The sequence below is a fragment of the Calliphora vicina genome, chromosome 3 (assembly GCF_958450345.1).
Source record: "Calliphora vicina chromosome 3, idCalVici1.1, whole genome shotgun sequence".
Lineage (NCBI taxonomy): Eukaryota > Metazoa > Arthropoda > Insecta > Diptera > Calliphoridae > Calliphora > Calliphora vicina.
In genome coordinates this window covers 46,927,341-46,950,920 of record NC_088782.1, presented here as the reverse complement: position 1 = coordinate 46,950,920, position 23,580 = coordinate 46,927,341, and the positions used below count along the sequence as shown (strand labels likewise).

General features: G+C 30.4%; 1 protein-coding gene across 1 annotated transcript in view; it reads left to right on the top strand.

The window, feature by feature from the left end:
* RpII15 (RNA polymerase II subunit RpII15) overlaps positions 1-21,840 on the top strand; it is a 54,996-nt gene extending 33,156 nt beyond the window's left edge. The window contains exon 2 of the mRNA XM_065503343.1: positions 21,003-21,840. Within this exon, the coding sequence (XP_065359415.1) occupies positions 21,374-21,763 (390 nt within the window). The 5' untranslated portion in view covers positions 21,003-21,373 and the 3' untranslated portion in view covers positions 21,764-21,840. The remainder of the gene's footprint in view (positions 1-21,002) is intronic.
* The last annotated feature ends 1,740 nt before the right edge of the window (positions 21,841-23,580 follow it).

The following is a 23,580-nucleotide window of genomic DNA, read 5'->3' as shown; positions in this document are numbered from 1 at the left end:
GGAAATTTCTGAAATTCAATTGGAGTTTTCTGAAATATAACACTATACAACAAAATCAAATTTTTCCAAAATTACAAGGTGCGACCAATAAATTTTGATAGAGGAGACGAAAAAAAAATACACGTGTATCTTCGTTTTGAAAGTTTACATCTGAATTTCATTTGAGGAGGGTTAAAGTTTCCCAACTATTGTTAATCGGCATAAGAAATCATATGATCCTTACATTTAAAGTTTAAATTGTGTTCAGCAAATTTATGTAAAATGTTAGGGAGAACTTTTTTGTAAAATATGTTAGCCCTCTAAATCCTCCAGGCATGGGTCTTTTTTGTCCTTCTTTTAAAAAAGAATAAAAACCACCATTAAAACAGGGATTTAAAGGGTTAAAATGTTCCGGAAAAATATTATCCGTGAAATTTTACTATAAGTCCCTGAATACATCAAAACGGAAAATTGAACCAGAAAGTCAGAAATAAGACACAACAAAAGAGAGCTTTTATTAAGAATTTTATTTTAAAGTACCCCAAAAATTTAGCGTGAAAAAAAATAGTTCAAATTTAACAAAAAATCACTAATATCTCTATGATTTTACCTTCGATAGCAAATTTGGCTAGGAAGTATTAATTAATCACATATTTTTTAGCTCAACGCAATTCCACTTCATTATCATACAATGTCCAGCATATTTTTCCGGAACATTTTAACCCCTTAAATCCCTGTTTTAATGGTGTTTTTTGCTTTTTTCTACAAAAATGTTCTCTGTAACATTTTATATAGATATTACATTTTTTCTTCCAAAAATGTTTCTGTCACTAAAAAAATTCTTTTAATCTTTTTCTTAAATCATACTTTGGTGAAGGGTATATAAGATTCAGCAATGTCGAATATAGCACACTTAGTGATTTTTGATCTAAAATTAGGATTTTGAAATGTTTTTCAGCTCTTTGGGGGATTGATGAAACTATGTTAAATGCAGTAAAAAGTGATGTCCATCCGTCTATGTAAAGGTTGTAATCAAACTACAGATCGATATTTCAAAGATAATTCGACAAAATTTCGACATAGATAGCCAAACCAAATTCAGCACAATTAAATTTTATATGAGGCGAACTCGCACTATCAAATTTTCTGACGATCGGTCCATAATTAGTCATAGCTCCCATATAGAGTGTCCAAAAAACCGGCAAAATTGAAAAACCGGTTTCCGGTTTAAACGAAAAAGTGTGTTTTTGAAAAAACCGGTTTTGATTATTGTCTTTTAAAAAAGCCGTTTTAAACGGTTTCGGTTTTTGTCTTCAAAAAAACCGGTTAACCGGTTTATATTAAATTTTTATATAATATAAAAAAGGGCTCCTTAAATTTATTTTTATTTGTGGACGCTAATAGGAAATGAGTAAAGAATTGTGTACTAAATCTTCGGAAATTTAGCATTTTTGAATTCTTAATGCTCTATCTTTATTAGGGTATTCAATCGGTTAACCGTTAATCGGTTAACCGATTAATTTTGGTCGGTTAACTGTTCGAATAATTCAAAATTAGCGATTTTCGAATAACAAATAAACCGATTAATTTGTGTCGATTAACCGATTAACCGAAATTTCTTTTTTTTTGCACTTTAAAATATTTTTTTTTGTATTTATTTTTCCATTTTAATTCAATACAACATTATATATTATTTCAAACATCCAAGAAACATGTTCAGTGAGTATAACAACTGACATATTTAATTTACATCGATGGCTTAATATAGAAAGGTCGAATCTCAAGTTTTAGTTACCTTACAGGAGAAGGAAAAAACTCAATAAAATCTGAAAGTAAGAGCCAAAAACTAACAACTAAAAATTTTAATATATCAAAAAATACATTTAGAAAAGTTGTTTGTTTTAATATAAACCAAAAAATATGCATTCAACATTAAATGAGTTAGGGGATTTTCTTTCGAACAATTTTGAAATGAGTTAGGGTCTTTTTTTAAATTGCTGCCAATCTGTTATTCTTCAACATAGAAAACTGAATTTTTTAAGGGAGGTATACTTGAGTTTTGTCTACTAGAATATGTAAAAAACCCGATTTAGAAAAGAACGAGATACGACCTTTCTATATTAAGCCATCGACATGTATTTGTCGAATGAGAAGATGATAATAAACGAAACTGGAAACACTACTGAAATGAGTTTTTATCAGAACTTATCGAAATTATTAAAAGTATTTTAAATCTAAAAAAATCCAAAAAGGACTCAATGGTATAATGGAAGCTTTTATATGCTTAGAAAAAAACTAAAAAAATAACTGAGATATTGGATATTCTTTATCATGCCTTACTTTCGATTTTTCCAACATCTACAATCAGTGAGAGAGTTTTTTCCGAGTCGAGTTTTATTAAAACTAAAGAAAATTATTTACGTTTTGCTTGAATTTTTATGTTTATTTTATTTTTTATGTTTTTGTTCGTGGTTTTATTTTCACTTTAAAATTTAAATAGAAATTATTCGGTTAATCGAATAATTTAAAATTAACCGATTAAATCTATACCCCGATTAATTATTTGCTCGATTAACCGATTAAACCAGAAACCCGATTAATTGAATATCTTAATCTTTATGCAATTATTTTATGTACTTTATGCAATATTGTCAAATGCTATAATTTTCTATAAAATAAATCACTATTTTTAAAAATGGTATCAAAGTTTTTTCATAAATATATTTAGCTTTAGAAAATATATTTCATTAAAACCAGTTAATCGTCTTACAAAAACGGGTGGAGTTTACAAAGACGAAAAAACCGGTTGACCGGTTTTCGGTTTCGGTTATGGATACTCTACTCCCATATGAGGCTTGTACCAATGGATACTATTAAAATATATGAAATTGTAATATCTAGAATATACAGGAGAACACAATAAATATTACAGAATTTAAGATAAACATTAAATGTTAACTTTTAAGTGCGATGATTTTTGTGATTTTCGGAATTATTTTTTGATTGCGTTCCTTCAAAAGGCAGGGATGTCACTTATCTATGGATATGTGAATTGGATGCATCTTGGATCAACTACATTTACTGCAATTACCATTACCGCTAAAATAGCGTTACCGATATAATCCAACATAGCGTTACAGTTTCCTTTTAACATTTTCGAATCGTTAGCCAACCTCGATTTTTACATAAAAACCGATTGAAAATATGAGATGAGTCGCGGGAGTACTTATTTTCAATATGAAATCAAAACCAAGTACAATAAAGATCTTGTAATTGAATAAAGAATCTGCTACAAATATATTTTTGCTATTTCTGATATTTTATTAATGTCACTCACAGCAACAGTTTTTCTAATCTCTTTTTCTCAAGGATATTTTGTTATAGATTTATTTATGTTAATTAACTATCTATTAAACTTTGAATACATAGTTAATATCAAACTTGCTTAAATTTAAAATATTAAACATTTTTCAACTAAGGAGTGAGATCGAAAAATTCTTAACATACATATATGTTTATAAAAAAGAAACCACTAAACTTACAGCTTTAATTTTTTTTTTATTTGATTGAAATTATTATTACAATTTACAAAAAAAATTATTTTTATAGTTTTAATCACTAGTGATGAAATTTTGAACCTTTTTCGGAAACCCTTCCATTAACGTTTTTATAGTGCTTTCTGTCACTTTGCTCGAACATGTAGTCCATCTCCGTTTAAAATCTACCACACTTTTGGACACCTTTTTTGTACTCTTCAATTCTCTTTTAACAAGAGCCCAATATCTCTCCACTGGCCTTAGCTCCGGGCAGTTTGGAGGATTTGCCTCTCTTGGTACAAATACCACATTATTGTTCTTGTACCACTCAAGGGCTTGTTTGCCATAGTGACAGGATGCCAAGTCAGGCCAAAAATAAGTGGACACATTATGAAGTCTTATGAATGGAAGCAGCCTTTTTTGTAAACATTCCTTGATGTAAATTTCGGTATTTATAGAGCCCGTTGTAACAAATGAGTGGCTTCTTTTGCCGCAACTGCATATTGCTTGCCATACCAAGAACTTTCTGGGAAATTTTGTCTGCTTTTGGGTCCTAAACTTTTCTTCAACATTCCCTCGAGCATCAGCAACATAAAATTTTTGACCTGGAAGTTGCGAAAAATCTGCCAGAACATACGTTTCGTCATCCATTATGCAGCAAGAATATTTTTTTATAAAACTTGACTTCAATTTCCGTGCTCTGTTTTTCGCCTCTAAATTTTTAGTAGCGTTCCTGTCAGGAACTTTTTGAGCCTTGTATGTTTTTAAACCTGCATTAGCTTTAACTTTTCGTACCAAATAGTCCGAGCACTGAGCTAACCGGGCTGCTTTCCTACCGGATGTGTTGGGAGCTCTTTTGAAAATGCGTTCTATTTTTTTGGCTTTAGAAACATCATGTGGACCATTCCTTCTACCTGAACCAGGTTTTCTATCAACTGACAAGTTCTCCCGGTACTGTTTAATAACATTGGAAACAGTTTGACGGCAGACCTTTGTATGCTTGGCCAACTTTTTGTAAGACCAAGTTGGGTTTTGTTGAAAATATTTAATAATTTCAGTACGCACTTTTTTCTGGTCACTCATTTTAATCAGATTAACAAAAAAATTAATATAATTGACATTACACATAATAACTGACATGTTTTTCAAAGGTAACTTGATCAAAAAAAAATTCAAATAATACTTGGGTTAAAAAATGTAATGAAAAACGTGTGTTAAGAATTTTTCGATCTCACTCCTTATGTGCAATTTCTTATTATCTAGAACTTTTGCCGTTTGTGCACCTCAAACTTTCCATTTACAGCCAAACCCAAGCCATGACAAACTCCATGAAGCATAAAGGAATGTTAAATGACATACTTTTGTGGAAACCTTTAAATTGCAAGTCTTTTACAACCAACAATTATAATGTCTGCAATGAGAAAATATATATTTTCTGTTTAATTTCTTTTGCTTCCTTTTATATTTTGAGTCATAATAGAAAATGTGGAAAATATTTTGTTCCTTTTTTTCTATATTTATTTCTCTGCAATTTCATTTTAAGCACAATTTGCGCGGTTTATTTTTTCGCTATATTATTATTGTCTTGCTCTTCTATATAGTAGTTGGTATTTTGTACGCTGTGTTATTTTAATTTCAGTTGCTATTAAAACAAAACAAAATAAAAAAAAAACGAAATTGTTTTTATTTTCATTATTTTTCCATTTTCAATTGTTGTTGTTTTGTTTTTCCACCTCTTTTGGTGGCTGGCTGTGGCACATGGTAAAATGCTGAACTTTGTAAAATTTCCAGCTCCCCTTGGCTATTTCTCTGCTCTACTAAAAGCTTGATGAGTAGAAATTCAAATGAATAAAGTTTAAAATACAGAAAAAACAAACTGAGAGAAAACGCGAAAGCCGCAACATAACAGCACATTAGTTACCAGTGCCAGGCAGCCAGCATCCTTCACCTCCTTGTTATATCCTTCTGCTAGTTATATGGAAAGCTAGTGTATGTGTGTTGTTTTTTTTACTTTTTTCATTCCCTTCATTTTATTTTGTTTATAATGAACGGGAATGAATGAAACGAAATGAAATGAATAAATGATAATGAGAGAATTTGCAGCTGATGTAAATTAGAAAAAATGCCGAGACTTCCACTACTACAAATACTACTACTACTACTGACTATTTATACAGTTTGTGTATTCCACAGCATGGAGTAGTAGTGACAGAAGGATACAACGGGAGAGGACTAGTGGTATGTGTGTTCAGTATTTATACAAATGCATGTAAATGAAGTATTAAAATATAAAATAAAACGTGCAGCGTCATAATTTCGAGGCAGGGATAAAAAATGTTCTTACAATTTGTTATAGTAAAATAAAAAGATCATTCAAAATATGCACTTCTAAAAGGTTAAACTATTCAAATTAATTATTAGGTATAAACATAAGATCAGTGATTTAACTATACAAAGCTTTATATCGGTGATATAGGGCAATCAAAATCCTACTACAGTTGCTAGTACAAACACCGATCGTCAAAATTTGTAATGTTTGAAGAAGCCTGAACGGGGGCCTATTCCCTTAAATGATATTGTTATACCCTTCAGCTTCGTGAGAATGGTATATATAAGTTTGTCATTCCATTTGTAATTTTCACAATATAATGTTCCGACCCTATATTCTGGATCCTTATAGATAGCGGAGTTGATTAAGCCATGTCCGTCTGGCTGTCCGTCTGTCTGTTGAAATCAATTTTCTGAAGACCCCAGATATCTTCGGGATCCAAATCTTCAATAATTCCTTCAGACATGCTTTCGAGAAGTTTCCTATTTAAAATCAGCAAAATCGGACCACAAATGGCTGCGATGTGAGGAAAAAACCAGGACAACCTTGATTTTTGACCTATATCTCGATTACTAAGTCATTAATATAGACAATATGGATATCCAATGATAGATATTTCAAAGACCTTTGCAACGACGTATATAAGACCACAGTAAGTTGGCCCTACAATGGGTCAAAATCGGAAAAAATATTTTTTAACCCGAATTTCTTTTTCACCAAAAAAAAAGTTTAAAAACAAAAATTGTTTTATTTAAATTTATAAAAAAAAATTAAAATAACTCGAAAAATTTTTTTTTCCAAAAAATGAAAAAAAACACAACTTTGGAAAAAAAAATGCTGTGTCCCTAAAAATATTTAAAATTTGTATTTTGAGGTATAATTTGGTGAAGGGTATATACAAGGTGGCGCAAAAGTAATCCTCCTATCAGAAAATGCTATAAATTTTGCGATTGGCCCTAATGTCAGTTCTGTTTTGACATTTGTGTAGTAAACACATGCGAAATACACATTAATAAACAATGTTACGCTACACTGCTCCAGAACGCGAAATATTGCTGACTATTTATTTGACCAATAATCGGTCAAGAGGAACATGATTTTTCATCAAAAATAATCATGAGTGATGGCCCATTTCCATCTTAGCGGGTACGTAAATAAGCAAAATTTACGCTTCTGGGGCACTGATGAATTGGGATTGGAAAATATGTGGTTCCAACAGGACGGTGCAACGGCACACACTGCACGTGCCACAACCGATATGCTGAAGGATGCATTTCCCGGGCGCCTAATCTCCCGTATGGCGATTTGCACTGACCAGCAAGATCGCCTGATTTGACCGCTCCAGACTTCTTTTTGTGGGGCTTTTTGAAGTCACGGTTTTATGTCAACAAGCCTCAGACTCTGCAGCTCTTAAAGACAATATCCGTCAAGAATGTGAGGACCTATCGCCGGAAGTTTTGGCCAAAGTGATGGAAAATGCCATAAAAAGGGCTCAAATGACAATCAACTGTGGCGGCGGCCATTTACATGACATCATATTCTCGACTTGATGTAAAAAAAATTAAAACACCAAATAAAAATAATCCACAAGAAGAATCAAAGTTTTTAATTTTTTTTATTACAGCCAAAAAACATCGGAAGTTTACTTTTGCGCCACCTTGTATAAGATTCGCCACAGTCGAATATATGTAGCTCTCTTACTTGTATTTATTTTAACCTTATTTACGTTATGTTTTCTTTCTATTTAATTGAGTGTATGACTTAAAAATACGGGATTTACAATAGATGGCGTATCTTTTGAACGCGGTTTTTGTTTTTAATATCTTATATATCATTTTGAAGGGTACATATGTATCTGTCATGTATGCTCACTTAGTTATTGAGCATTATAGTGTTTTCTGCTTCAAAAATGTTGAATTTTGTGCCAACAGAGCGTCATATGCGGGAAGTTTTACTTTACTTCTTTAATTTGAAAACAAGTGCCGCTGAAGTACACCGATTGCTTAACAAAGCTTATGGTGAATATGTTTCATTGGTTTCAACATGGGAGATATGGTTTGTGCTCTTCAGAAGTAGTAATTTTGACACGGAAGAAAAAGATCGCTCAGGTCAGCCAAAAAAGTTTGAAGACCAATAATTGGAGGTATGAAGATTGTTGTCAAACTCAACAAGATCTTGCAAAATAACTGGGAGCTACTCAAGCAGCAATTTTTAAAACGTTTGCGAGTAGCAGGATTCATCCAAAAGCAGGGAAATTGGGTACCATACGAATGGAAGCCAAGATACCTTGAAAGACGATTTTACAAACAGCCGAATCGCCACCAAAGCGAAATATCCGTGGCGCTAAAGTAATTCTCAAGACCATGACAAGGAAACCTCTACCGAACGCAACTGATACGTTTGAAGCGAGCATTCCTCACATTTTACAATACCTGTTCAAAAGTATTTTCAATGAAGTGTTTGGGATGTTTTGTCTCATCCACTTCATAGTCCAGGCCGTGGACCATTTGACTACTAATTGTGTCGATCGATGCAGAACGCTCTGTCTGGGATACGCTTCACTTTGGAACAGAGTATCCAATATTGGCTTGATTCGTTCTTGGCCTCAAAAGCAGTTAATTATAACAAGTAAGAGTGTTATATTAGGCTGTGCCGAATCTCTTATACCCTTCATCAATATGTGACAATAAAGTATTTTTCTGGGGTCAATTAGGGATCGATCGTTACAAAAGTTGGTAGAAAGATTTAAGTTAATATAAATTAACTTTTTAAATTATTATTTTAATCACGATGTTGATAATTATAAGAGAATTATAATGAATGTTCAAGTCATTTTCTGATGGGACCTAGGGATAAATGTTGCCCGATTTTCGCCATACTTTCCGGAATAATTTCAGACTACTTATAAATAATTTGTGCAAAATTTTATCATGTCTGCTCAAATAGTATTTCGGAAGGACATTTATATGAGGGCTAATTGAAATCATGGACTGATATTGCCCATTTTCAATACAAAACGAACCTTTTCAACAGCAAGTCTTTGTGGATAATTTCAGACATCTATCTTCTTTCGTTTGGGCCCTATCGTGTTTTCAACAGACATCTTATTAGAATTTTATGAGGTCCCAGAATATATATAATAATGTGGCTCTGCAACAAATATTTTGATGTGTTACAAACGAAATTACAAAATCATACCCCCATCTTTTTTGATGATGGGTATAAAACCGGCTAATCTATACAAAAAACCGGATGATGGGTATAAAACCGGCTAATCTATACAAAAAACTGCCTATAGACTTATTCCAAAATATAAAATATCCAAAGCCGGGTTTTGAATACATTAGTATTGATCTTCAGTGAGAATAACATATATTCACGGTGATAAATATTCCTGTTTACTACAACGACTTTTATAATATTCCGGATTAAAGGAAGTTGACTTGATGTTTAAACAAAAAAATCTTTAAGGTATTTTTCTGATCCTTGGAATACAATGCTGTAAGAGAATTTGATTACACCTAGGTCACAACTAGATTTTTACATAAATTTAATTTGTCTAATATCGATGATACCAATTTCGAAACCTGCCTCCTCATATTTAGTATAACGAATGAAAATTTTAATGTTTTACTTGTGTTTTTTTTTTCTCGTATAAAATTATTTTTGTAGCTTCTGCTGTTGAGTTGGCATGGAGGTTTGTTTGGCTGACTGGAAGGATGGTTGGTTGGCTGCTGGTAGTTAGTTGTAGCAGCAGTTGAGTAAATGAATAAATGAATGAATGAACGAATGGTTTGGGCTCATTTGTTGATGAAATAATGACTTTCTCTGTCTTTAGTTACTGCTTGCCGTTGCTCATGACTCCTGTTGATGATGTTAATAATGACGTTATGTTGAGGATGCTGCTGCTTCTGCTGTTGATAATGATAATGAGGTTATATATCTCTTGTTCTGTTGTTTTTGTTGTTGTATTCGCTAACGAATTTATTATTTAAAATGTAGGTTTCAAGGTCAAGGTAATGTTGGTTGTTTGGCTGGCTGACTGACTGGCTGTTTGTTGGCTGCTGTATGACTGTGTGGCCCCATTATCATTATTTAGCTCATTATCATTTTGTAATTGTGAATTGTTATTGCTCTTTTGTTATTATTGTTCTTTTTATGGTATTTTTGGGTTTTACATTTCCAGTTTCCTTTTTATGTTTTCGCGTTACTTCATTGTTGGTGTTGTTGCGGTGGAAGTGTCAATTAATGTTTAATTATCTGCATAGGAATTTTGAGGAAATATTATGAGAATTTGTTTAATTTCTTTAACAGTGTCATTGACACTTGAAGGGTTGTTATTTTTTTATCCCAAGAGATAAAAACTTATTTCCGATTGATGCTAAATACATCAATTTTAAAATAAAGTTCAGGAAGAAAGTCACAGTATATTTTTAAGTCTTAATAACTCTAATATGATAATACATATTCAGTACTTATTCCATAAAGAAATATTCCATTAAAATTATACGATATTAATATTGCATTTTATATTTGGCGTACCTATCCAGCAAAAACTTTTGTTGTGACCTGTCATTACTAATTAACAACCCATTTAATGACTACTGCATACAGTCTACATTAGTTGGAAATAGTTTAGTAATAACTGGCTTATGATCTGTTATGAACATTTTCACGGAAAGTTCCATCGGAACAAATGATTATTTATTTTTATTATATAAATAATCAGCCCAATTGTGAATAAAAATTCCCCGGGAGTTTTTTCCTTTTCTCATTTTTCCTATTCAAATTCAATGGGAAAAAAACTCCCGGGGAACAAACTGCCGCAGAATTTTTTATTCATATTTTGGCTGAACGTATTTTCAGTTAAAATTAGTTGGATATTTTTAATGACTTTTCACTTTAGTATTTCTTGTTTACATATTTATAAAATCTTATATCAAAAAAAAAATTTATATTAAACAAGTAAGAGAGATATATTCGGCTGTGCCGAATCTTATATACCCTTCACCAAATTATACTATAAGTATTTTTTTTAATTTTTTGGAAAAAACTATTTTTCGAATTGTTTTTTTTAATTTTTTTTTTAAATTAAAAAAACTTTTGGTGAAAAAAAATTCAGTTTAAAATTTTTTTTCCGATTTTGACCCATTTGTCTTATATGCGTCGTTGAAAAGGTCTTTGAAATATTAGATATCCATATTGTCTATATTAATGACTTAGTAATCCAGATATAGGTCAAAAATTGAGGTTGTCCTGTTTTTTTCCTCAGCAATTTGTGGACCGATTTTCTCGATTTTAATTAGCAACCGATCTGGAAGAATTCCGGAGATATTGATATATGAATGGTGTATGCAAGTTATTTGGGGTTTCGGAAAGTTGATTTCAACATGCTTAATCGACTCCGCTATCTATAATGATCCAGAATATATATACTTTATAGGGTCGGAAAATTATATTGTGGAAATTACAAAAGGAATGACAAACTTATATATATCCTTCTCACGAAGGTGAAGGGTATAAAAATTATTACGGGCAAAACAGAGCTCGGTTAAATGGTAGATTTTTCATTTCAATCTGTTCAGTATTTAATGTCGCGTTTTATACCCAAATCATCGTTTGTTATCAGTACTCAGCGAGCGTTCTAATCAATTGGCGGAAAATTCTATTAAAAATTTAGAGGCTTTAACTAAAAAACTGTGTCGCGTTCGCTATCATAAGTGTGTGTTTTATAAAAAACAAATGTTTTTATTATTCTAGTAAGCATATATGTATGTAGATGAACGAATAGTGCGGTACTTGGAAAATAGATCCACTAAAGTATAAAGAATATTATGAAAAAGCTGTTGGGAAGACGCCGTGAATAGCTATCGAAATTGGCAAAAAGAAACAGCAAGCACCTGAAAGAAAAAAGTGAAAAATTTTTTATAATGCAGTAGAGACATATCGTGAATACAAATTTTGGAAAAACAATAAAGAAGGCAGATAATCCGAAGCTTTAAAAAATTCACAGATTTTTACATTTTTTGTCGCGTTCATGATCCAGCATTTATTACAGTACAGTCGTGTTATATCTTAAATACAAACATGGAGAAAACAGCGAAGAAGGCAGAGATAGCATTACCATTGGTCTAAGTTGAAAAGTTACCAACAAATAATAAATACAATGCTTTTGATAGTTAATACAATTTTTTGTTGAAATTACATTATTACAAATGTGACGGGAAAATATGACATGTTCTAAATCATATTGAAGATTGTAAAATAGGTATAAGTATACATAATTATATTCATGTTTATAAAAATCGTTTAAATAAATTCGCAGATTTTTACACTTTTCGAATGCAGTCGAAAACGAGTTCTATTTTTTTGTCGCATTCATGATCCAGCATTAATTGCTAATATATTGGAAACAACAAATCGACAAAACTTTAGTTACAGAAGAAGTTCGTTTGAATTATAGACGTTATCTGTCACAATAGATATATACGGTATAAAATACCCAGCAGATAAATTTACCTTAAAGGTAACATTAATTTCAATTCAATATTGGGTAAAAATTACCAAATATTTTTACTCCATAAGTAACTAAGCACTGATAGATTTCTATTTGTTTAAATTACGGACATAAATGCTATAAATTTATCCACACCTTTGCCAATATTAAGTTAAAGTTGCAGTTCTATTTATATAAAGTGTTAGAACTGGAATTGGTTCCTACACACGGGAAATAAAGAAGGCCGGTTCTCTCTGGAGTTTCCTTTCGTTTCAATTTCAGTTAGCATTCATGATAAAATTAATTAATTGTGTAATACACTTTTGTTTTTGAAAATTCGTCATAATATTCGATTTGTTATTGCCAGGAATTGTATAAAATTCACCACGTTGACGAATCTTAAAAGATAAACGCCAAGCGTTGATTTATTAAAAATAATCGGTTACATTTATAATTGGTTTAAAAAGAGAAAACTCAACTGAATATTATTGCAATCGAATGAATGATTCAGGCTTAATGATTTAAGTGAGGTGACAAAAATATGTTTATGTAAAACTTTTATGTACACAATTGACAAATGCAATTGTGGAAAAATACATTCGTCACAATGATTCTGATTTCTCTGTGTTTATTTTTTTTTTTTGTTCATTAAATGATTTTAACCCGGCAATTCCCAGTGTCACCTACAGGTGACAAAGATAAACGGTAGTTTTAAACATAGAAACAGATATCACTGATAAATATTGATATTATTTATATACAGATAAGATCCTGTTTTATATCAGATTTTATTTTGGCAACGCTAGAATTTTATTAACTAGGGGATTTTTAAAAATCTTTAAGCAGTGTTTTTGATTTTAACATACTGGTGTGTGTCTTATGATAAATAAGTTGTTATAAAAATGCCAAACGGTTAAGTATCACAATAATTTTGTTTAATAAATACTGCTATATATTCAGGCTAACAATATCAGCAAGTATTTTTAGAAAATTATTTTTTCTCTGCCCAGTGTCACCTATTGGTGACCCCGCTATAAAATCGCAACTAGCTACATTTTTTTTTATTTTAAACTTATTTATAGTGTAAACTAGACGTATATTTACTATTTTTAATAAAAACAAACTGTTTCTCCCTTTGGCGAGGGTATGGGAATTGCCGGGTTAAATAAAATCTTAATTTCTTAAGAATTTTAAAATTTTTAGTAACCTATAAATTATATATTCATGCATGTGTAAAATACGACAAATGTAGATATTCCACAAATATTTATGTATGCAATAAATGTATGTAAAATATTTGTAAACATATTTCTAAAATTATGCAAAAATTTAAAGAATTTTTTTATTAACATATGAAAACATTACTAAATAAACACATAATTATGAAAAAATCGTTTTTACTTTTTGGGAAAAGGAGTCATATTTATTAAGGTTTTTTTTTAGAAATATTAAATTGTACCTTTTTTAGTACTAAACATAATTTGTTTGCTTTGTAAGAAATATTAACCAATAGTATGGCCTTAAACATTCAATATGCATTTTAGTCCTTAAGGTTGTAATTTAATCCTTGTAACATTATTTTAAAATACCTGTTGGTTTATGATCATAAATTAAAGCAAAAAGAAAAGAATGAACAAAATGGCTTATCAGGTAGTTTAATTTCAAGTCATTTATTTGACTATACTTATTGTGAAACTCTTGTAGGCGGAGAGAATTACTCATAGCTAATGTATGCAAACTTATTACTCATTTTATGATTTCATATTGTTCACTTATTATCATTTATTTTATCTAATCACCATTTTGAACCAATGGCACATTAAATAATGACTAAATTTTTGTTATCGTTTGGCATTCCACGCAGTATAATTTCAAGGTCTGAAGTAAGTAGTTATCATTAATTTGTGTTTCAGAATATGTATTGTAGTATTTACAATATGACTCAAAATTTAGAACAATTGATCTCGGATAGAAATAAGTGTATGAAAATATCCGCAAAAATCAAGAAGCTTATAAAAGGTGTCAGAAAATGTTCACAATATTTTAATTAGTATGAAAGCACAATTATTTTCCTCTCTAGATTGTTGTTTTAAGGTTATATTTAAGGAAAAGTTTATATATGAAACACAACATTGGGTAGCTAAATTTCGCTGATGTAGCATTGAATTTCCTCCTTTAATGCAGTGATAGGTTTGAGCTTATTGGCATAGAGCTTTGACTTCAAAAATTTATATAAAAATAAATACAACGGTAGCAAATCTCACGAGGGTTTCAATTCTAATCACCTAAACGAGAGAGTACATGACCGGGAAATGTCTTATGCAGAAATTGAATTGACTCACGGGCTGTTTATCATGTTGAACCATTTTGTTGAAAACACTTGTCTTCCATATCAATATTATTCAATTTCGGCAGAAATAACTCATTTATCATGTAGCGACCAGATTTTAGAAGAAATTTTTTCAAATTGATGCCTCCTGCCAAAAATCCGCACAAAACTGTAATACTTTCACGCAGATCAAAAACATGGTTGTGTTAAAAATAATCTAAGAGCAAAATATGATAAGATAAAATTTGTATAATAACCATAATATGATTTTACATCATATTATAAACCAATATGATCATAACATTGTTATACATGATCATAATATGTTCTAAAGTAATCGTATTATGATCCGAAGCACTCATAATATTACCCAAGTTAGGTTAACTGAAAATGAAATAAAATAGGACCAGATAGGGATGAAAAGAAAAGAGGAAAGTCAGATAAAGTAAAGGAGTAGAATAAATATAGAGCAGGAGGTCAGAAGAGGAGAAGTAAATGAACCAGTCATTTGACGGATACTAGGTAAACCGTCCCGTGTCTGACGTGAGTAGCCAATTCCTGTTCCTAATGAAGGCATCGATGCATTTTAACTTCAAGTCCGATAGTTCAGAAAGACTATTGAAGAAACGATGTCCCAGAAACCTGATTTTAAGGATCTCCCAATTCCGGGCAATAACAAAAAAGATTAAAAATGGTCTCATCCTCCTCTTCATTCTGACAGCTTCTACATAAGTATTGGAAGTCTATGTCGGTGATCATGGCGCATTTCTTTGCAAATCATCAGCAACACAGATGTCCAAAATATCTCTGTCATCAAATTTAAGGATGTCCGGTATTTCTGGACTATGTTCGATGTTGTGTACACACCTGCCAGAGATTTTATTGCGGCTTGTCATATTAGTATATATAAGAATATCCCTTTAGTTCTTTGAATAATAATTATGTTTCAGTGAAGCATACTCATATTTATATTTGCGATTAACATAATAATGTTTACAGTAACTAAAATACTGCTGAAGTTAAATTAAAATAACAATTATATGTGTACGACAATAATATATTGTTATAAAGAACACACTGTAGTTGTCGCAACAATGTCGAAAGATATCTTTTCTCTGCGAATTGTAGATGTCGTAAATCACATGTGATTTACGGCAATTTTGACGACAAAACAGTTCGTATGGAAATCACAACTGTGTCCGCCAACTTTTCATTATTTCTGAAATATTCGAATTATTCGTTATTATTTAATAACCCAAAACCGTCAGCTGTCAAACTGCTTTACTAATGGAAAAAGTACCACTTGGATAAGATGTTAACAGGCTTCTATCATACTCCTTCCTATGCTCATTTACGGAGTCATTTAGATATATATGTAGTTTTCATATCAACGATATTGATGTGAAAACCATTTTCCTATCCATGAATAGACCTAGAAGGCCGATTTTCGCTAAACGAGATCAAAAAAAAAATCCATTGAAAACATCTGTGGCGTGTAGGGTTTTTTAGTCGGGAATCCCGGGAATTAAAAACTGAAACTGAACTGAAAATACATAGAAAACAAGTTAGAACTCTATTTTTTTCACCAAAAAACAGTGAAAAGTTTTTTACAGTTTTTGATTATATCTCGGCAATAATAATATACCGTTTATTATTATTATTTATTTGGGGTTTTTCGTATGAAAATTTAAAAAGTGAATTCATTATTTATAGAATTTATTTCTTATTGAATCATTCTAACTTCTTTAAATTTTTTCTTCAAATCCATAACAAAATAGCTTCAAAAATTTATGAAATGGTTAAAAATTTCTTCAATTCAAATCTAGTACAAAAAGCCTTAAGACAATTTTTTCAATTAATTTTGTAAATGATTTGATTTAACAAAAATTTAATCATTCAAAGTTTGAATAAATTCTTTTATTAATTAACTTTAAAATTAATTCAGTTTAAACAAAGGCTTTGGAATGAATCTAAAAAATTAAATATTAGGAATGGATTTATGGAATGAAATGCTGATATTCTTAAATTACGGATTAAGATTTTAGTGAATTAAGCTCAAATTTTATTAATTAATTCGAAGCTCTGATATTTAATTATTATAACACTAAGTTTCTATATGAAATTTGGCTATAATATTCCTAATTTACAGTATCATCATATATTTCGGGAATACCCGTTAATGTAGAAAAAAATGTCCCGATTCCCGGGAATCAAAAAAGGTCGGGAAATTAAAATCGTTATTTTCATTGGCATAGAGAGGCATTTAAATAAATGGTATAGTTTTGGATAAGATTATCAGCAATTATGAAAAATAATTCTCAGGGAGTTTTTTCCCTTTTCGTTTTTTTTTTTAAATATAATTTGAATAGGAAAAATGAGAAAAGTGAAAAAAACTACCGGGAAATTTTTTTTTCATAATTGGGCTGTATAATTCCAATTTACTTAACATCTCAACTTAATACAATATTAACTCTTATCCTTTTATTTATAAAGATATTTTATAAATTTTCTATTTCTATATTAAAATATTTTGAAGAAAATTTAATAAAAATAACTGTTTTACTAGTTTATAATAATAAAACTTAAATTATACCAAGAATAATATGGAAAGCAATTCAAGAAAATATATATATTGTTTTGAATGAATGAATGTCTATTATATATTTTGTATAAATTGTCAAACGAATGAAGGAACGTGCAACAACAAAAATGTACACATTTTGAATATACTCATCTGGTTGCTGGCAACTATACAAAGGCACAAACACACATGTGTACACATACTAGTGTTGCCAAATATCCTAATTTTCGCGGGATTGTCCCGCTTTTAGACTTTAAAGACTTAATTCTTATTTAAATTATCAAAATCATATTTTATCTCTTAACCATTCCATTGAAGATTTCATTGTGAATTAATTCATAGGCTTATTTCCTTAGTACTTCAATTGAAATTATTCATTTGAGAATTCATTCTTTATAGAGTTAATTCCTTATTCAATCATTCTTTAATTCAAATCCTTTACAATTTACAAAATCAAACTTTCCTTCAATTCAAATTAAATCGATTACAAAAAGTCTTTAAAATTTAACAATTCTATGAATAAACGCTTTTTATTATCAGTTAATTCTACAATGAAGAATTCTACTTATACAAATAAAAGTATTGGAATGAATTTTCAAAATTATGTTGCATTTTGTAAAAATAAAACTGGCAACCCAAATCCATACATATATAGTTAAATCTAAATATGCAAATTGGAAATTTCTATAGAAAATATTACTTATATTCTTGCATACCTCTTTTCCCCCCTTAAACCCCTTGCAAATTATACTTAACCCTCTTTCCCACATTCGAGAGACAAATTTTGCGACTTTGAAAGAAAAAAGACGAATTTGTATGGCATTAACCCGTTACGCCTTGTTTCCTTCTTCTGTTTTGGAGGGGGTGGTGTTAAAGGAAAATCGAATATATGTTGTACATCCATCGTATGCTTAAAGGGAATTTGCAGTCTAGTGAGTGTGTGTTTGAGATGTCAGACAAAACATAATCGTACAATTTCAGAAGTAAAGCAATTTCAATGTGATGCCAACCATCATGGCCACCCTTTGGCATTTTAACACACTCTGTTTTTGCTGATTGTCATGTTGCTCTCTTTGGCTCTCTCACAAAATTGTGTATCAGGGAAACATTTTTTGGTACTATGCTAATAGTACTATTTTGATTGGAAATTAAAATGTGGTTACGTACTTTTATAAAACCTGTAGGTTGACTTACTATCTAAGTTATACGAAGCCAGATTTTGCTTTAGTTGAATATCAAGTACATTTTGAATGAAAGGTTATTCAATCTCATTTGGTTACTGGTCATTTTAATATACTTGGAATGTTTCTGTATTTTTGATTCTGTTGTAATTATATTTCTGCAAAGTCCAGATTTTCCATTTAGGCTATAGGACAGGCTCACAATAATAATATTGCACTTTTCTAGACGTACATATCACGCTGGTTCCTCTAAAGAGACTCAACTCAAAATTTAAACTTTTTCCATAGAGACAAAAAACTGTTTTTTAATAGATTACAATGAAAGTTGAAGACGGATATTGTATTTTTCGGCGAAGGAGTAGAGAAAATTATCTAAGATTGCAAAAAGTGAAAATTGAAATATTTTGAGTTGTTTCTCTTTAGAGGAAACAGTGCGATATATTGCACAAAATTTTTGGTTCAGATGGGCGAAGTGTTGTCTGGAGGAATCCAAATAAAGCCTTAAATATACGAAATGTAATTAATTCTTTATTTAATAGTCAAGCAGGGTGGCGGTTCTGTGATGGTATGGGACTGCATTCGACACTTCGGACATTTCTTACACAAACGTTTGAAGATTAAGCCCTTCGAACGTTTGTGTATTTATCTCTTAACCATTGCATTGAACAATTCTTTACGAATTAATTCATAGGCTTAATTCCTTCCTTAGTATTTCAAAGGTATTGAATTCTTTCGTTCATTCTTTATAGAATTAATTCCTTATTGAATCTTTAATCATTTACAAAGTTCATTTTCTAAAAGATTTTAACTCCAGATCAGAAAAAATGGGTCTAAAAAGAAATAACTTTATTTTGAATATTATAATGACCAAAACACACAGCTTTAGCCGTAAAAATGTGGCTTTTGTAAAAGGTCTTCCAATAGGGACTTCCGAACTTTGACAGTGGCCATATTGTTGAAGCTACATCTGTTTAATTGGCTGTCATTTATTCAATTTGTTTTTTTTCGGGCAACGTTCCGCTTATTTTCATCTTAAAATCATCTTCAGCAATTAGGCTGATGTTTGGAGGACTGAGTACGTCAACAGACAAAGTTGTTAAATTTGGGACGATACCAATTCACATGAGTTCCAAGTGCTTCCCAAAAAAGGCACTGTTTGGTGTGGATTTTGGGCAGGCGGCGTTATCGGTCCATCTTTCTATGAGAACGGTGATGGCCTGGCCAGCGTCAGATGGAGAGGGCTATAGATCGATGATTACCAACTTCTTTCGACCTGAATTGGCTGATATGGATACCAAAGACATGCGGTTTCAACAGTACAGCGATCCGTTTCATGATGGATTTGTGGGCATGATCTCATCTCACGTGAATGTGATGTGAACTGCCTATCGATATTTTAGGCTTTTTGTTGTGGGATTTTTTAAGTTGCAGGTCTAAGCAAATAAGCCACAAACATCAGCCTTTCAAACAAATAAACAATTTCGATAATATCTCACACATACTTATTTTATTTAAATTTCAAATAGGAAGTCCTTTCCAATACCAAACACTTGCCAACAGAAAATATAAAATCGTTGGGCTTATTTGGAAGAAAATGTGAGACAACATCACATTTCATCGAAGTCGACATTGAAACAAATTATTCAAGAGGAAGGGGACAATAAGTCCACGATTTATCTCGAGTCTTTAAAAAGTATATACCAATATTCAAAATTAACGAACTTCTTCAATTTCATTCCAAGTAAATTTCCTTTAAAAATTGAGCAATTGATAGTTAACAAAACTGTTGGTACATTTAAGGTCCTAAAAAGTACTATTTTTCAATTAACTTCGAACAATTTGTAAGTTTTATAACGCATTTCTACCCCATATAATGTCATAGTGCTGTTATGATGAAAATCAACATACTAATATCATTTTTAGCTGCTGCTTCAGCCATTACTATGAAAAATTTATATTTATCGTTTTTATTTCATCACTCTATATTCAGGATTTGATTTTTACACACTTACTACACACATGTGCAATTTTGCCAATTTGTGTATGTATTGTATGGGTTTTTCTTTATTTTCTTTTCACATTCTTCGGTTCTTTCGTTTTTGTTGCAGGGGAAACTATAGCAAATTGCCGCTAAATTCCAGCCAATGCGCATGGGCTTGCAGTATTCTGAAGGATACCTAAAAGCGAAAACATATAGAATATAATGCTCAAAGCATAAAGGACAATAATCACACGTACTCTTTCTTGCCAGTGGGGTTTAGTTTAACTTACCATCTCTTTCTTGCTGTAGGTAGTTTAAACTCTCTCGTTCAAAAATATTACTCTTTAAATATTTTGTTTTTGCTCTCATCCCCTTGGTATTTATTTTCAAGTATACATTTTTGTTCTGTGTGTGTATACCTCAATACATCCTTACGAAGAAAAAAATTCTATAATTATTTTTGTATCTGTGTATAGGAACAAATTGAGATAGTGAAACGCAAAAATTAACACACAAACAAAGAAAATAAGGAGTACAAATTAAAAACACTACTAAAAACATCACTTTTTTGTTCTTCCTTTTCATTACAGACCTCATCATCCTCAACGTTCCAGGCAGACGACATAGAATCCCCACCCGCTCCGCTCCAGTAAAAACAAAAAGAACAACAACAAATTTGTTGTAAATACAGGCAGTCAGAGATTTTTTAATGACGTAACAACCTGCTGTTCGGTGTCTGTGCGAGGTAGTAGCAGAAAAGTCCAAAAAGAAACTCAATTAAGCAACAGTTAAATTAAGTAGGTTTCAAGTTCAAGGCTGACAGTAACGTTGCAGACTCATTGAAGTTAAAACACTTGCACACAAAGTCATTGTCCTTGGCGTAGCATCACTTAAGCAGCGTTAGCAGCAGCGTAACATAAAATCGTTTAAATTTAATTAACAGCAACAACAAAAAACAAAAATGTCATTATCATTTGAGGCTGCCTCCAACGAAGGACCCGGCTATGTGGGCATACGTTTCTGTCAGGAATGCAACAACATGTTGTATCCCAAAGAGGATAAAGACAGCAAGATTTTGATGTATGCCTGCCGGAATTGTGATTATCGCCAGGAAGCCGATTCTAATTGCATTTATGTTAACAAAATTATGCACGAAATCGATGAATTGACTCATATTTGTCCGGATGTTATCTCGGATCCCACTTTGCCACGCACTGAAGATCATGAGTGCCCCAAGTGCGGTCATCGTGAGTCGGTATTTTTCCAGGCTCAAACCCGACGCGCTGAAGAGGAAATGAGATTGTACTATGTTTGTACAAATCAAAATTGCACTCATCGTTGGACTGAGTAGACGATGGGCGATAGTAAGGGGAGGAAATGTGAATTTAATGGTTTTATTGGGTTAAGATTTTTTAACAAGTTTAAGTTTTTAACCAAATACAACATTTTTCATTTAAATTTGTTGCAACAAACTAGAATTTAACTTTTCGAAACAATTTATTAAAATATTTAACGTTTAATTAATCTATATGAGTTGTTACTTTCGATTTAAAGACAATTTTTAAAATTAATGTACAAAAACCAAAAATAATTTAGTTCTGACTTTTAAAATGATTTTTAAATTAAAATTTTTTTATTTCATCCCTAATAAGTTGATGTGATTTCAAGAGTATTCCTCGTATACAGTAACGATTAACGCAGTAAACTAAATTTTACTTTAACGGTTTCTTATGAAAATTAAAATTTTTAATAGTTTGTGAAAATTACTCAAACCTTTAAATCGAAATCTCTTAATCTATTTTGTAGTTCAACCATTAACATTTTTAAGTTTTATCTTTAACTTTTGAATTTTTGATTATCCAATTTAATAACAGTTTAAATAATTTTTTTCTTTTAGATTCAATTCTTGTAGCTCTTATTCATAATAACATTTTTATTTTAGCAAACAACATTTTCAAACTAAATTTGTTTTATAAATCCTTGATAAAATAAAAATTTCATTATAAGTTTTCATTAAAAGGTTAGCTTCAAGCCCATTTAACTAAAGTTTAAACCAAAAATGTCTTTATTAAAACATTAATTTTGTAATTCAAAAGTTTAAACTTTGATTAAAATAAATATGACGCTGTTTGATTTATATTAATCAGTAGTTTGCTTAATCAACTATAACAAACTACTGATAAATTTGTATATAATTTAAACATAACCAAATTTATTTTAACCAATGTTTAAACTTTCAATTAAACAAAAACACATTTCCTTAATAATTTCAAAACTCTTTTCTTGACAATAATTAAAAAAATGTTTTAAATATTTGATTTTATCCACATAACAAGTGGAATCTATTTAATTCAACTTTCAGTTAAATTCATTAACTAAATTTTAACCCATCATATCAAGATTACACTAATTGTAAACTTGTTTGCTAGATTAAACCACATCTTATAATGAATTTAAAACGTACTCCAAGCTCAAATACTTTTAACCAAAGTTTACACATTCAATTTAATAAAAAATTGTTTCTTTATTTATTTCAACAAAATCTTCAGTTTAAAAAAAAAATCTTCAAAACAGTATGTTTAAAAATGTTATAGAAATTGTAACCGAAGCTTAAACTACCAAATTTCATACATCATTATTATAAATTTTCAAGCTAAAGATAAAATAAAAATAATCTTAAGTTTTATAAAAACACCAAAAAGAAAAACATTTAAAAATGATTCCATCTTTAATAATAATCGCATTTCAAATCCTAAGGTTTTCAGATTTCAGTTCTCCCTGCTAAATTCCAATTCTACTGCTACACTTAAAATAGTGTTTGTTACAAACTAAACATTTTTAAATGTTAAATCTCAGTTTAAACCTAAATCATATTTATTTAAATGAAAATTCGATTTTGCTAATTTCCTTACAAATTCATCTTGATTTACTTAACTGAAATTAGAGCTTAATTTGTATGACGAAAGATCTCCAATGTTTTATTAAATGATAGTTAAACTTTGTTTAAATTAATGGATAGTTTATCCTAGTTTAATTAACTTAATTTTATGAAGTGGAAAGTTAACATTTGAATTATTTAATAAAATCACCATGTTTAAAATGTCAACTTTGTTTAAGTTAATTAAAAATTAAGCTGTTTAAATTTAAGGAAAGCTGATCTTTGTTTTG